At 32.6% G+C, this 16,417-nt stretch overlaps 1 protein-coding gene across 1 annotated transcript; it reads right to left on the reverse strand.

Annotated features, from left to right (window-relative positions):
* Nucleotides 1-7,296: 7,296 nt before the first annotated feature.
* On the reverse strand, nt 7,297-16,417 carry SCOT (Succinyl-CoA:3-ketoacid CoA transferase). Its single transcript, XM_065504280.1, has 6 exons — nt 16,225-16,417; nt 9,165-9,363; nt 8,673-9,059; nt 8,016-8,599; nt 7,774-7,944; nt 7,297-7,707 (listed from the first exon to the last, which is right to left on the reverse strand). Exons 1-6 carry the CDS (start codon nt 16,291-16,293, stop codon nt 7,564-7,566), a joined length of 1,554 nt encoding a protein of 517 aa, XP_065360352.1. The 5' UTR covers nt 16,294-16,417; the 3' UTR covers nt 7,297-7,563.

Consider the following 16,417-nt stretch of genomic DNA (forward strand, 5'->3'; position numbering starts at 1 on the left):
AAGATTCACCCTTTAGTGCGTTCAATAAAACACGATAATTTAATTTACTATAAACTAAAGTTTTATTTGTTAATTCATTTGCGTCTGTTTACACACTAAAATAGTCTACTAGAAAATCTACTGACGCTGTTGAAAAAGTCGTTTATTCAAATCTGTGTACATGTATTAGTGAGTTGTCAAACGTCAAAGTATAACGGCGTTGCCAGATCGTAAACCCATGAGTGTGGCACTACACCACCCCCCTTCCAGCATTGTGGTACGATCCATATGGAAGTTGGTCCAAAAATTTAACCTTGCGTGGCCTGTAATGTGTCCTCTGCAACTCCGACAGTTCCATAGGGACGTAAGCCGGCTTCAGTCTATCCACAGAAACTGTTCTCGACCTAGTTCCGACGCGTATCGTATAGGTCTTCGGATGTCGCTCCAGTACCGCATAGGGACCATCATATGGTGCTTTAAGCGGCGATCGCACCGTATCGTCCCTCAGAAAAACATGGGTACAAAAACGTAGGTCCCTTGGTACGTACACCGACTTCCTGCCATGTTGACTTGTTGACGTAGGACGTAAGTTTTCGAAATGTTGTTGAAGTCTCGCTAAGAATTCGTTCTCGTTCATATGTGTGCTCGTTTCGTCCAATAGAAAGTCGCCGGGTAGTCTGATCGCCTGTCCATACACCATCTCGGCAACTGATACGCCCAAGTCTTCCTTCACAGCTGTTCGTAGTCCCAACAAAACTATAGGTAATACCTCCGTCCAGTTCGTATCAGCATCATGGCATTTCAACGCCGCCTTCAAGACCCGATGCCAACGTTCTATGAGGCCGTTTGCCTGGGGGTGGTATGGAGTAGTCCTAATGTGTTTTATACCCAACCTTTTCGACAGATGGCCAAAAAGATTGCTCTCGAATTGCCTGCCTTGGTCCGTAGTTATGAATTTAGGTACTCCGAAGCGGCTAATCCAACTATTAAATAGTGCCCTCGCCACTGTTTCGGCCGTGATGTCCGCGATCGGTATGGCCTCGATCCATCGGGAATACCTATCCACACACGTTAAACAGTAAGCACAGCCGTTCGACATCGGTAGCGGGCCGACTAAATCGATATTTATATGTTCAAACCTCTTGTCCGGGACTGCGAACGTTTCCAATTCACTTTTCGTGTGTCTAGTTACCTTACATCGCTGGCATTGTTGACAATTCTTTACAAATGCTCGAATTTCAGCATTCATCCTGTTCCAAACGAAGCTCCTAGAAATTAATTTCGTCGATGCCTTCACCCCAGGATGCGAAAGACAGTGTAATGTATCGAAAACAAGTGAACGTAACGTCGTAGGAATATACGGCCGTATTTTACCAGTTGATGTGTCGCATATGATCTCGGCGTCGAAGTCTGGTATCCTTATCTTTTGAAGAGTAAGTGAAGTCGAACCCGATTGCATAAGATTCTGTAGTTCGGTGCATTTCGTTTGTTCCTCAAAAAGCAATTTGTAATCGATCGTAGCTGGTATTTGTAATGTTTCCACTCGTGAGAGGACGTCTGCTACAATATTTTGTGAACCGCTAATATGTTGGATCCTCGTACAAAATTCGCTTATAAAATTCAATTGTCGCGTTTGTCGTGGGGATAAGCGTTCCCATCTCTGTTCAAAAGCATGTACCAATGGTTTATGGTCCGTGAACACCGTAAATTGTGCACCCTCCAAATAGAACCGGAAGTATTTAATCGCAGAATATATGGCCATGAGTTCGCGATCATACGTACTATAGCGTTGTTCCGTCGTGGTAAATTTCCTCGAGAAAAATCCCAGAGGTTGCCAATGGCCTTCAACTCGTTGTTGTAGAACCGCTCCCATTGCCTTGTCGGATGCGTCCGTCATCAATGCAATTTCGGACCCCCTATGGGGGAATGCTAGCAATGTTGCGTTCGCCAGTTCAGCCTTTATCTTCTCAAACGCACCTTCAGTTTCTGCAGACCATTTTAATTTCGTTCTGTCGCGTTTCTTGCATGGGCCCATCATCCTCTGCAGGGGTTGTTCTATTTCGGCGGCGTGTGGCAGGAATCGCCTGTAAAAATTTATGGCTCCTAAGAGACTTCGTAAATCCTGTACTTCCACTGGCTTTTTTCGACCAATGATGGCATCGACCTTACTAGATAGAGGCCTAATACCGTTCCTGTTGATCGCATGTCCTAAAAACTCCACTTCGGATTGGCCCAACTGACACTTCTCGATATTAATAACCAATCCCTTCTTCATAAATTAACATTTAAAAATAAATACTACATATAATTTAAAATAATTTATGTTCATATTTCTGTTGAAAAATTTAATTTTAAATTTTTTTGTCAAACTAATTTTATATAATCTTAAATCACTAGCTTTAAATCATTCATTGTAAACTTAAAATGAATAAGAAAGTAATTTATACAAAGAAGTTTAAGTGAATTCTTATAGGTATGTATTTACACTTGTATGTATGTACCTGTAGGTGATCGTATAATTTTGCACGAATAGCCAAAAATGTATCTAAAATCGTTTTTAAAATAAACTGATTAAATTCTACCATTAGGGCAACCCGAATTTGTTTGTCAACTGTGACAAAATGGCTCAAAACATAGAGAAATACACATAGAGCGGAAACTAGAAAAAAACTCAAAATTGTTACACACACGAATGTTGTTTTTATTTTCGCATAGTTTTTTTTACTAATACATTCTCACCACTTAGGTTTTTGACAACTGAGTTAGATCTTAGGAGAGCTTCCGATCTATGTATGTATTTATCAGTCGCTCAAAACTTATGATTACAAATCATAAATAATCTTAAGGTGAAAAATACCTAGAACAGTTAATAACAATTCATCGCATTTGTTTTTAAATGATTACAAATTATGTTATTTATTTGTTTATTTATGTATTTGTTGTTATTTAAATTATTGAAAAGAGCAGAGAATTGCGAATACCATTTATTATTCTCAGTTGGTTGTGAGAATTATTTTCCAAATTAATTTTTAACATTTAACTTGTTGCTTGCTCATGTTTTCAAAGTGAGCATTTGCTTGATGATAAGAAAAATAACAAAATAATAGATAGAAAATACAAATAAAATCGAAAGACTCCCGGTGATGGAATAATAAATTACTTTGTTGTTGTTTGAATTGTATTCGACAATAAAAGTTTGAGCCGAATTATATAAACACTTCATTACGAAGCAGAAGTATTTTTATCTAAGATTATTTATTTCTTTATTTGCATATAGTTATATTTTATTATTGTAGATAATAATATAAAAGCAATTCATGCCCACATTTTAGCTTTTAGCAAAGTTGCGTTTTAGTTGATCTGGGAAACACTTGTTAGAAAATTGGTAAACAAAGTCTTCTTCGTATTAATTGAACTGTTTCTACTTCTGCATTGGCTTTAAATTCGTCTGCTCTTTATGCCTAATCTCGGAAGTCTTACAAACATATTCCTATATGGTGGAACACAATTAGACCAGTCGAACAGATGCTGTTAGATATCTACTATCTAACACAAATGTTACCAATACAGGCATTAACTAATAGTATCACATTTTTATAAATTGTGCTGCCCGAAAATTTTGCGTGTGGTAAGATTTTATAATGACTTTCATATGTTTAAAAATATAATTTTCTAGTTTCATTAACGACTTTATTGTTATTGTAGGTATTTTTATTGAATTATTTAAAAAAGCTTTATTTGATTGGACTACAATCACATTTAAAATATTGCAAATTTAAATTGCATCAGAGTTTCTAAATTAGTTTCGTTGTGAGACCCCGATAATTTATACATAGAAACTGAATATTATATACATATTTTATTATACGTATTGTTTTTAAATCATAAACATTGTTTTTTGCCAATCAATTTATTATTATTTGATTCGGGAAACCCAGCAAATTTGCCTGAAATAAGATAAACTCTGATACAGGGGCAATTCGCAAAGGCAAATTCAGGCAGATTTGGACGAATTCATTAATTTTTTATAAGTATGTATATGAAGTTTGACATTCACTTGACTGAGAGGCTGTAGGTTTAATGTCAAAATCCTTATATAAAAAATAAATGAATTTGCTAAAATTGTGAATTCACCTTAGCTATATAAATTAATCAAAATGCAAAACAACTATTATTTTTATCTACACAAATAATAAATAGAACAACAATGCAAATATTATGAATATCTTAGAATAAAAAACATGTTATTTTTGTTTACAACTTCTTACACGTATTAAAATATAAATAAAGCAAAAACCTATTTTACTAGTTTTGCAAATTCTGAATTTGCATAATTATTTCGATATTTATTGAAATTGAATTTGTTTAATTGATTCCAAAACGAGAGTCGTAGAAAATGAACAAATTTGTTTGATATTTAAAAAATACACTTTATTAAGTTTCAAACAGTTTTATTTTCTCTCTCTCTCTCTCTTGCGTATGTTAGAATATGTATTAATAAACTGAAAATATTTTTTTTTTATTTTTTTCACGAAATCGGTTGCAAAATGCTATTACTATTCATGATCATTTTCCTTTACTAATAAAGTACAGATCAGTACCCTGTCTGATCAGTTCATCTGCTATTTCATTTCCCTGTATGTAACAGTGCCCTGGTACCCAACACAATCTGATTGTGTATAGCTCTATTAATGCTTTTAGAGTCCTCTTACAGTTCAGCACAATGCCCTCTGTGCTCCCTGACTATCTACATAAATAGTCACTACAGACTCCTACGTGATTCCAGATCGCTAGGATCTCTTCCTGGAAGACGCTGCATTCGTCTGGAAGTCTGTATGACACTTAGACTTCCACATTTACTACATAAACTCCGCCTCCCGTGTCATAATCCATTTTGGATCCATCAGTGAAAACTGCACCCCCTTCAAATGGCTGTTCAGATCCTATCCACTCGTTCCTACTTGGAAACACAATTGGAGGTAAAATACCGAAGTCTAAAGTCGTTACACTATGACCAATTAGACCTGCTTCGTACAATATTTTCGTGTCACCTACCCGATTTGCTCTTACCAGAGAAGACTCAAAGAGTCTAGCCACCATACTTGCCACATATTCCTCAATTGGCAGTAAGTTAATGATCCTATCCAATATCCAATGCTGGCTGAGGTGTGCTACCGATGGCACCAGTGAAGCCAATGGAAGCACATCTCTGAACTTTACTTAGTATCTTTCTATAATTACTTTTTCTCATTACCTCCCACCAAACTGAACAACCATAAATAATAATAATCATTCCCACGACAGCCGGTTCTACGCACCGGAATGACCCGAGTTCACTCGGCCAAGGGCTGTCAACTCAGCAATCACTGCTGCTACAACAAATACAACCATAAATAATAATGAGCCATTCAACCAATGTGTATATCCAGTTTACCATACCTGGTCGTAGTCCCCAATTCTTAGCAATAGAGTACCTACAGGTGTAGTAGGCATTGATATCACTTTTAAGCTTTTCCTGAGTATTCTTCCATGATAATTTGTCCCTAAATACTTGGCTCCATCTGATAGAGTAAGATCAACGCCGTCGATTTCCGGCAAATTAACACCCTACCCAATATTTCCTGGTAACTCTTGTTTTCTTTGGCCCAGGTTAAGAGTCGCATGTTTTCATTTTATACCACCATATAATTTTCCGCCAAAAAATATTAACACAATTTTTTATAAACGTGTCCAAAATCTAGCGGCACTAATTTATGTTGGTTGTAATTTATCAATTAAAAACTGTAAGTACAGTTATTAAATTAACGAAAAAAGTTTTTTTTTACGGTCTATCGATAACTGCCAACGATTTTTTTTTCATTTCGAAACACAAAATAAATACTAGAAATCTGAATTCAGTTTCAACGATTCTGCAAAATTTATAATTTTCCTCATATATGATTCTAAATGTTCACATTAACGACCAAAATTTGTACACATTAATATAAGACGCAGATATAAATCGTTTGTCAATATACCTTTCTTGTTGCTACATATTTAATTCTAATACTTGAGAGGCTATCTTGCTTTTAAATATAGAAGTACCATCTGCCCTAAGTATTTATAGTTTTTTTTTTTTAAATAAAATTTTCAGCTTTAGGAATTTTTTTTTATTATTGATAAGAACCATAAAGTTGTGATTTGTAGAACCTTTATCTGGCTGCCACTGGCTAGCATGATACAACATTTTTTTAATCGGAAAATTTAAAAACTTTCCTCAAAATTGAGTGATAATAATTGATATAAAAAAAAATCAATAAATAAGTTAGATTAAGTTAAGTGCTGCTAATTTTAGAATACTTTTAACTTGTTCAAAACTTGTACACCTTTTAGCTAATTGCTTGCTATTCCACAAGTGGTAAACCAGCCAATGGTGGTTTTACGGCCACTCGGGATACTTGTGGTGCTGTGGCGTCTTCATTTGCGCTTGGCGTTGTGTTCACATCAGCATTTGGCATCGCTGCTGTCGGTGGTCACCAATTTAGTGCGTTCAATAAAACACGATAATTTAATTTACTATAAACTAAAGTTTTATTTGTTAATTCATTTGCATCTGTTTACACACTAAAATAGTCTACTAGAAAATCTACTGACGCTGTTGAAAAAGTCGTTTATTCAAATCTGTGTACATGTATTAGTGAGTTGTCAAACGTCAAAGTATAACGGCGTTGCCAGATCGTAAACCCATGAGTGTGGCACTACAACCCCTATCGCGAATCAATATTTCACATGAAATATGTTCCCTTTTCCAATTTTTCGTTCATAAACTTTGTTCACGTGAAAAAATTCCCCATGTTGGGAAATTTTTAAATGGAATTTTGTAAACAATAAACAATTGTTACGAACAAAATCAACTATTGTGAATGAAAAGTTCTGAGGAATGTGACGATAGCAATTTTCCCTTCGAGGGAAATGGATATTTCATGGGAATATAAATTGCACATGTTTTTCATGATAGGGGTAATTAACTATAAGTTAATGAAAAAATATTTAAAAGTCGTTCAAACGAAAATTCGATCTACATAGGTTCCAGGGGGGTTACTGCGTAACTCAATCCGAAAACGAAAATGTTCGAAAATGTGTGTTAAATACATTGTAATTCGAAAAGATTTCCTTTCGAATCGAATTAGAGAGTAACCCCCCAGATAAACTCAAATCTCACACAAAATAACTTTCGTGAACCAGTACAAAATCTATAAATATCAAGACCGACGCAGCCCAGAAGATATTTCATATCACAATTATTCATTAAACATTCATATTAATGTTATTACATACTTTATAACTTTTTCAATTCACTTTACTTTATTACAAGTCAATTAATTAATATTAAAATAAATGCAGTTTTTATTTGTTACTCTTAAATGTATGTTTAGAAATGTTATTTGACTTCTAACTAAATGCAATTTTCAACTTCTAACGACTTAATTTAAATCAAACTTTAGAAAGTGTGTTTTTCATTTTCTGTATTATTCTTAAAATTAAAGTGTGTGTTGAGGTATGAGGATAGAACCAGTCCATGATCATGTTTTCAAATGTACAAAATTAAGCTGAAATTTGTGACATTTTCTTGAGGTTGGGGGAAACCAGGAATTTAGCTCCGGTGCAGGCAGTAATATCATCAACGGTAAGACCTTCAGCTACTTCAAGAAGAGTAAGACCAGCTCCCTTTTCCACCTCGAAAACAGCCTGTAGAGTAAAAACAACAGCAATTCAATAAAATTCAAGTTTAAACTATAAGATTGAGAAACCCACCTTTTCGGTAATAATTAAGTCAACAACATTTTTGCCAGTCAAAGGCAAGGAGCAAGAATCCAAGATTTTGGGAGAACCATCACGGGCATTGTGTTCCATTGTAACGACAACTTTAGTGCCAGGAGCAGCAACTAAATCCATAGCACCACCCATACCCTTAACAAGTTTACCCTGAAATATCAAATAACAATTAACACAGTGAACAAATGTAAACAATTTTCAGTTTATTTTTTAATACTAACGGGAATCATCCAGTTGGCCAAATCTCCAGTACCTGAGACTTGCATGGCACCCAAAACAGTCAAATCCATATGACCACCACGGATCATGGCAAAACTGTCATCGGAACCGAAGAAAGAAGCACCAGGTACAACAGTAACCGTTTCTTTACCGGCATTAATCAAATCGGGATCAACGTTATCCTTGGTGGGGAAGGGACCCAAACCCAAAATACCATTCTCCGATTGCAACATAACATTCATGCCCTCGGGTATGTAGTTGGAGGCAAGTACGGGCATACCAATACCCAAATTGGCATACATACCATCACGGAACTCCATGGCCACACGTTTGGCAATACGTTCACGTACAGCTTGAGCTGGAGTAGGTGCAGTTTTCTTGCCAGCATCAGTCTCGGTAATGCGTACCTTTTCAATACGCTTCTGATAGTTGGTACCCTTGAAGATACGTTTGACATAAATGCCGGGAATATGAATTTCATCAGGGTCAATAGCACCCACTGGTACAATCTCTTCGACCTCGACAATTGTGACCTTGGCAGCACGGCACATAGCGGCATTGAAATTACGGGCAGCCTTATTGAAAACTATAATTTAAATACATAATCAATTGTTAATTACTTTCAAATTAGAATAATTCGTTTTTTAGTTATAACATACCTAAATTGCCGTAGAGATCAGCTTTTTGGGCCTTTACAATGGCAAAGTCAGCAAACATAGCCTCTTCCATAACATAGTTTCTGCCATTGAATTCTTGCACTGGTTTTGGTCTGCTAGCAATTTCAATTTTACCATCTTTGCCGTATTTAATGGGGGCTCCACCTGTTTGGATTAAGGTACCATAACCGGTGGGTGTAAAGAAAGCTGGAACACCAGCACCAGCGGCTCTTATCTTTTCGGCCAAGGTGCCTTGAGGTGTCAACTCTACGGCCAATTCACCGGACAAATATTGATTGACCAATTCAGCATTTTCACCCACATACGAGACAATCATTTTGCCCAATTGACGAGATTTCAAGAGAACACCCAAACCGGCGTCATCAATACCTGAAAGGAAAGGTTTGAATAATTAGTTACTTCAGCTACTAAAAACCTGTTATAGACTCATATATTAATTTTAAGACATTTCAAGAAAACGTTTTATCCACTTACCTCCATTATTTGAGACGGCAGTTAAGTTTTTGGCACCCTTTTCTTTAATAGCTTCAATCATTTTCTCTGGTATGCCGCAGAGGCCAAAACCACCAAACAAGATTTTGGCACCATCATGTAAATCAGCTACAGCATCAGCGGCGCTGTTATAGATTTTACCATTGGCTGGTTTACCACTTGTGGAATAGCAAGCAATTAGCTAAAAGGTGTACAAGTTTTGAACAAGTTAAAAGTATTCTAAAATTAGCAGCACTTAACTTAATCTAACTTATTTATTGATTTTTTTTTATATCAATTATTATCACTCAATTTTGAGGAAAGTTTTTAAATTTTCCGATTAAAAAAATGTTGTATCATGCTAGCCAGTGGCAGCCAGATAAAGGTTCTACAAATCACAACTTTATGGTTCTTATCAATAATAAAAAAAAATTCCTAAAGCTGAAAATTTTATTTAAAAAAAAAAAACTATAAATACTTAGGGCAGATGGTACTTCTATATTTAAAAGCAAGATAGCCTCTCAAGTATTAGAATTAAATATGTAGCAACAAGAAAGGTATATTGACAAACGATTTATATCTGCGTCTTATATTAATGTGTACAAATTTTGGTCGTTAATGTGAACATTTAGAATCATATATGAGGAAAATTATAAATTTTGCAGAATCGTTGAAACTGAATTCAGATTTCTAGTATTTATTTTGTGTTTCGAAATGAAAAAAAAATCGTTGGCAGTTATCGATAGACCGTAAAAAAAAACTTTTTTCGTTAATTTAATAACTGTACTTACAGTTTTTAATTGATAAATTACAACCAACATAAATTAGTGCCGCTAGATTTTGGACACGTTTATAAAAAATTGTGTTAATATTTTTTGGCGGAAAATTATATGGTGGTATAAAATGAAAACATGCGACTCTTAACCTGGGCCAAAGAAAACAAGAGTTACCAGGAAATATTGGGTAGGGTGTTAATTTGCCGGAAATCGACGGCGTTGATCTTACTCTATCAGATGGAGCCAAGTATTTAGGGACAAATTATCATGGAAGAATACTCAGGAAAAGCTTAAAAGTGATATCAATGCCTACTACACCTGTAGGTACTCTATTGCTAAGAATTGGGGACTACGACCAGGTATGGTAAACTGGATATACACATTGGTTGAATGGCTCATTATTATTTATGGTTGTATTTGTTGTAGCAGCAGTGATTGCTGAGTTGACAGCCCTTGGCCGAGTGAACTCGGGTCATTCCGGTGCGTAGAACCGGCTGTCGTGGGAATGATTATTATTATTTATGGTTGTTCAGTTTGGTGGGAGGTAATGAGAAAAAGTAATTATAGAAAGATACTAAGTAAAGTTCAGAGATGTGCTTCCATTGGCTTCACTGGTGCCATCGGTAGCACACCTCAGCCAGCATTGGATATTGGATAGGATCATTAACTTACTGCCAATTGAGGAATATGTGGCAAGTATGGTGGCTAGACTCTTTGAGTCTTCTCTGGTAAGAGCAAATCGGGTAGGTGACACGAAAATATTGTACGAAGCAGGTCTAATTGGTCATAGTGTAACGACTTTAGACTTCGGTATTTTACCTCCAATTGTGTTTCCAAGTAGGAACGAGTGGATAGGATCTGAACAGCCATTTGAAGGGGGTGCAGTTTTCACTGATGGATCCAAAATGGATTATGACACGGGAGGCGGAGTTTATGTAGTAAATGTGGAAGTCTAAGTGTCATACAGACTTCCAGACGAATGCAGCGTCTTCCAGGAAGAGATCCTAGCGATCTGGAATCACGTAGGAGTCTGTAGTGACTATTTATGTAGATAGTCAGGGAGCACAGAGGGCATTGTGCTGAACTGTAAGAGGACTCTAAAAGCATTAATAGAGCTATACACAATCAGATTGTGTTGGGTACCAGGGCACTGTTACATACAGGGAAATGAAATAGCAGATGAACTGATCAGACAGGGTACTGATCTGTACTTTATTAGTAAAGGAAAATGATCATGAATAGTAATAGCATTTTGCAACCGATTTCGTGAAAAAAATAAAAAAAAAATATTTTCAGTTTATTAATACATATTCTAACATACGCAAGAGAGAGAGAGAGAGAAAATAAAACTGTTTGAAACTTAATAAAGTGTATTTTTTAAATATCAAACAAATTTGTTCATTTTCTACGACTCTCGTTTTGGAATCAATTAAACAAATTCAATTTCAATAAATATCGAAATAATTATGCAAATTCAGAATTTGCAAAACTAGTAAAATAGGTTTTTGCTTTATTTATATTTTAATACGTGTAAGAAGTTGTAAACAAAAATAACATGTTTTTTATTCTAAGATATTCATAATATTTGCATTGTTGTTCTATTTATTATTTGTGTAGATAAAAATAATAGTTGTTTTGCATTTTGATTAATTTATATAGCTAAGGTGAATTCACAATTTTAGCAAATTCATTTATTTTTTATATAAGGATTTTGACATTAAACCTACAGCCTCTCAGTCAAGTGAATGTCAAACTTCATATACATACTTATAAAAAATTAATGAATTCGTCCAAATCTGCCTGAATTTGCCTTTGCGAATTGCCCCTGTATCAGAGTTTATCTTATTTCAGGCAAATTTGCTGGGTTTCCCGAATCAAATAATAATAAATTGATTGGCAAAAAACAATGTTTATGATTTAAAAACAATACGTATAATAAAATATGTATATAATATTCAGTTTCTATGTATAAATTATCGGGGTCTCACAACGAAACTAATTTAGAAACTCTGATGCAATTTAAATTTGCAATATTTTAAATGTGATTGTAGTCCAATCAAATAAAGCTTTTTTAAATAATTCAATAAAAATACCTACAATAACAATAAAGTCGTTAATGAAACTAGAAAATTATATTTTTAAACATATGAAAGTCATTATAAAATCTTACCACACGCAAAATTTTCGGGCAGCACAATTTATAAAAATGTGATACTATTAGTTAATGCCTGTATTGGTAACATTTGTGTTAGATAGTAGATATCTAACAGCATCTGTTCGACTGGTCTAATTGTGTTCCACCATATAGGAATATGTTTGTAAGACTTCCGAGATTAGGCATAAAGAGCAGACGAATTTAAAGCCAATGCAGAAGTAGAAACAGTTCAATTAATACGAAGAAGACTTTGTTTACCAATTTTCTAACAAGTGTTTCCCAGATCAACTAAAACGCAACTTTGCTAAAAGCTAAAATGTGGGCATGAATTGCTTTTATATTATTATCTACAATAATAAAATATAACTATATGCAAATAAAGAAATAAATAATCTTAGATAAAAATACTTCTGCTTCGTAATGAAGTGTTTATATAATTCGGCTCAAACTTTTATTGTCGAATACAATTCAAACAACAACAAAGTAATTTATTATTCCATCACCGGGAGTCTTTCGATTTTATTTGTATTTTCTATCTATTATTTTGTTATTTTTCTTATCATCAAGCAAATGCTCACTTTGAAAACATGAGCAAGCAACAAGTTAAATGTTAAAAATTAATTTGGAAAATAATTCTCACAACCAACTGAGAATAATAAATGGTATTCGCAATTCTCTGCTCTTTTCAATAATTTAAATAACAACAAATACATAAATAAACAAATAAATAACATAATTTGTAATCATTTAAAAACAAATGCGATGAATTGTTATTAACTGTTCTAGGTATTTTTCACCTTAAGATTATTTATGATTTGTAATCATAAGTTTTGAGCGACTGATAAATACATACATAGATCGGAAGCTCTCCTAAGATCTAACTCAGTTGTCAAAAACCTAAGTGGTGAGAATGTATTAGTAAAAAAAACTATGCGAAAATAAAAACAACATTCGTGTGTGTAACAATTTTGAGTTTTTTTCTAGTTTCCGCTCTATGTGTATTTCTCTATGTTTTGAGCCATTTTGTCACAGTTGACAAACAAATTCGGGTTGCCCTAATGGTAGAATTTAATCAGTTTATTTTAAAAACGATTTTAGATACATTTTTGGCTATTCGTGCAAAATTATACGATCACCTACAGGTACATACATACAAGTGTAAATACATACCTATAAGAATTCACTTAAACTTCTTTGTATAAATTACTTTCTTATTCATTTTAAGTTTACAATGAATGATTTAAAGCTAGTGATTTAAGATTATATAAAATTAGTTTGACAAAAAAATTTAAAATTAAATTTTTCAACAGAAATATGAACATAAATTATTTTAAATTATATGTAGTATTTATTTTTAAATGTTAATTTATGTATATATAAAATTCCCAGGCATTTATTAAGCAAAACGTGTTATTAAGCAAATTGTTGCCATTCTCTGATAAGATTTTTGTTGGAAAAATTAATTTTGATAGAAAATTTTTGAAAGTGAAGATTGGCTACCAATTCGAAATGATTAAAAGGTCAAGGTAATGATAATTTTGGATTATTTCGGTAACAATATTCGCAGTTATTTCGCAGACCAAAAAAATTAACAGACATAATAAAAATTAAAATAAGGAAAAAAAATAAAAAACGTGGTAGTATTACGCAGCGTGGGGTTACATCATTTATTTTTAATCTAAATTAGCAAGTCATACCCCCATTTTCTCAATCTCTGATTATTTTTTATCGTGACGATAAACTGACAGTTCTCTTACAAAAAAAATGTTAATTGGAGGTTTATCGTTACGAAAAACGATAACCAGGTATTGAGAAAATGGGGGATAGACTATATAAATGTCTAATGATAGAAATTTAAAGATGTATAAAACGCCACAGAAACTCAGACTACAATCTAACAAAATATTTTTCAGCCAAAACTTTTTTAAAAAAAAATATTGCATGTGTTTCACCAAAAATTTATTTGTATAGCCTTCTCCATGAGTGGCCCCAAATAACTTACATACATGATTCATACACCATTTTAATACATCGGTTGATAATTAAAATTGAAAAAATCGGCCCACAAATGACTGAGATATAAGGAAAAAAACAGGACCTCGATTTTATACCTATTTTTTATCTATATCTGGATTACTAAGTTATTAAAATAGACAATATGGATATCTAATGATAGGTATTTAAAAGACCTTTGCAAAGACGTATAAAACGTCATATTGAGTCGGACCTTCAATGGGTCAAAATCGGAAAAAATATTTTGTTTCACCCAAAAAAAAATTTTTTTGTCATAAAATTGTTTTGAGTAATAAATTTAAAAAAGAAAGTTTGAAAAAAATGTTGACACTTTTTTTAAAATTTTGTTTAACTGCAAATATGTATTTAAAATTTTTATTTTAAAGTATAATTTGGTAAAGTGTATATAAGATTCGGACCAGCCGAATATAGCTCTCTTTCTTGTTAACAAAAAATTTGTTGCACCAAAAATTTATTTTTAACAAAACAATTATTTTCATAAACATTTTTTTTTTCACTAAAATGTTTTTTAACAAAAAAAGTCTCATGAATTTTTTTTTATCAACTTTTGTAATGGGTATGCCTATAAGATTCGGAAATGCTGAATATAATACTGTTAACTTGTTATTAACCTGTTTGGTAAAATGATAAATAATTACAATTTAGAAGTGCTTGGGTGACTTATAAGACCTTTTTTGGAACTTAGCTTATTTTCAACTACATACCTACTTATTTTATTTGCGAACATACCACATTTTCTTATAACATTTTTACTTTAATTTTATAGTTAGAACTCTGTTATATGATAAAGTCTCTATTGGTACTAAAGTTGCTCTAAAAAGCCAATTAAATAAATTAAGTCAAAATAAATAAATTAATATTTTACAATTTTTGATTAAAATTAATGAAATAAACTAATATTTAAAATAAGTTTGGAGCTATTATAGGTATATATAATAAAGTTATACCCAATTTCATTTGACTGAGATCATTATTTTGAAAATTTGTCAACAAAAAAAGGACCAAAAAATGGACTTAGCATTTTGCATATCACAGTATACCAACGAAATAATTGTAGAGTGTATTTTTCTCTTATTCTATAGTTTTTTATTGAAATCGTAATTTTATAAAACGTGGACAAATCACATTTGCTCACTTATCCAAAAAATGTTCGATTCCATAGATACTTTTTCAAATAAATTTTTTTTTGCTTAAAAACGTTCCTGTGAACTGATTTTTCAACAAATTCCTGATTTTACCTCCAAAGGTCAGATATGATAGCCCTATGCTATAATGATTTCAATTACTTTATTTAAATCAACATAACCTTTAAAGCGTACTGCTGATTTATACAAACATTTTCTTATAACGAGAAATTTTGACTTTAATTAATTATGTTATTAATACCTTCAATGCTCTGATTGTTGCATAATGTTGTTTTAACATAATTATATTATAAAATTTTTTTAAATAAACATTTGTGTATAAAATAATTTTTGTTTTATCAAGAAAAAATCTTTTATTTTACAATTTGGAGATTTTATTAAATAATAGAATAGACTTAAGGAATTTCATAATAAATTAATTTTGACTCAATTACCAAAAATTAAAACTATATTAAGAATCAAACAGGTGATTATTTAAAAATAAAAATATGTATGTAATCTCAAAACATAGCAATAAAATCAAACCGGTTTACAACAACAATAAAATTTAAAACTAAAACACGTTTATTAATTAATGCAAAATTTAGCAAATTGTCAAAATCTGCATAAAGTTGATGTTATAAAATATGGTTCATTATTAAAAAAATAAAGAACAATTATAATTAAATATAAAAAAAATAATTCAGAGCAGAAATAAAAGAATCTCTTAAAGAATATTTAGCTATTCCAAAGTTAGATATGGACAGACAGTCGTAGCAATGCAAGTACAGTGTTTTCTTTTTGTACTAACTAATAATTAATTTGTGTGTTGTTGTTTTTGTTGTGGGCAACTACTACGTAACAAAAACACTACCATTATTTCCAAAACTTTTCCATGACATTTCTATTTCAATCCTCCCTCCCCCAACTTTTTATATCTTATCACACATTTTCTTATTTCAAGTCTTTCTTACCTTAAATGCAGTGTTTTTGTTGTAAAGGCAATTGTTTAGAAAAACACGTCTAGCTTGTTGCACAAACATTTTGCTTAATTTTTTTTAGTTAATTTCCACGTTTAGTTCAGTATTTATTTAGGCTTAATTTTTAAACTAAATCCACTCACAACACACACACACAAAACGATCTGCACACTAAACGAGTCTCTTA

Source organism: Calliphora vicina, chromosome 3, assembly GCF_958450345.1.
Source record: "Calliphora vicina chromosome 3, idCalVici1.1, whole genome shotgun sequence".
Taxonomy (NCBI): domain Eukaryota; kingdom Metazoa; phylum Arthropoda; class Insecta; order Diptera; family Calliphoridae; genus Calliphora; species Calliphora vicina.

What these genes read in the sequence shown, in the direction of transcription:
- SCOT (XM_065504280.1), bottom strand. Translation starts at nt 16,293, where the DNA reads ATGTTTGTGCAACAAGCTAGACGTGTTTTTCTAAACAATTGCCTTTAC. An exon ending in ACAAAAACACTGCATTTAAG is followed by an intron (nt 9,364 to 16,224) that starts GTAAGAAAGACT and finishes TACACCTTTTAG; the next exon opens with CTAATTGCTTGCTATTCCAC. An exon ending in ACTTAATTATTACCGAAAAG is followed by an intron (nt 7,708 to 7,773) that starts GTGGGTTTCTCA and finishes TTTACTCTACAG; the next exon opens with GCTGTTTTCGAGGTGGAAAA.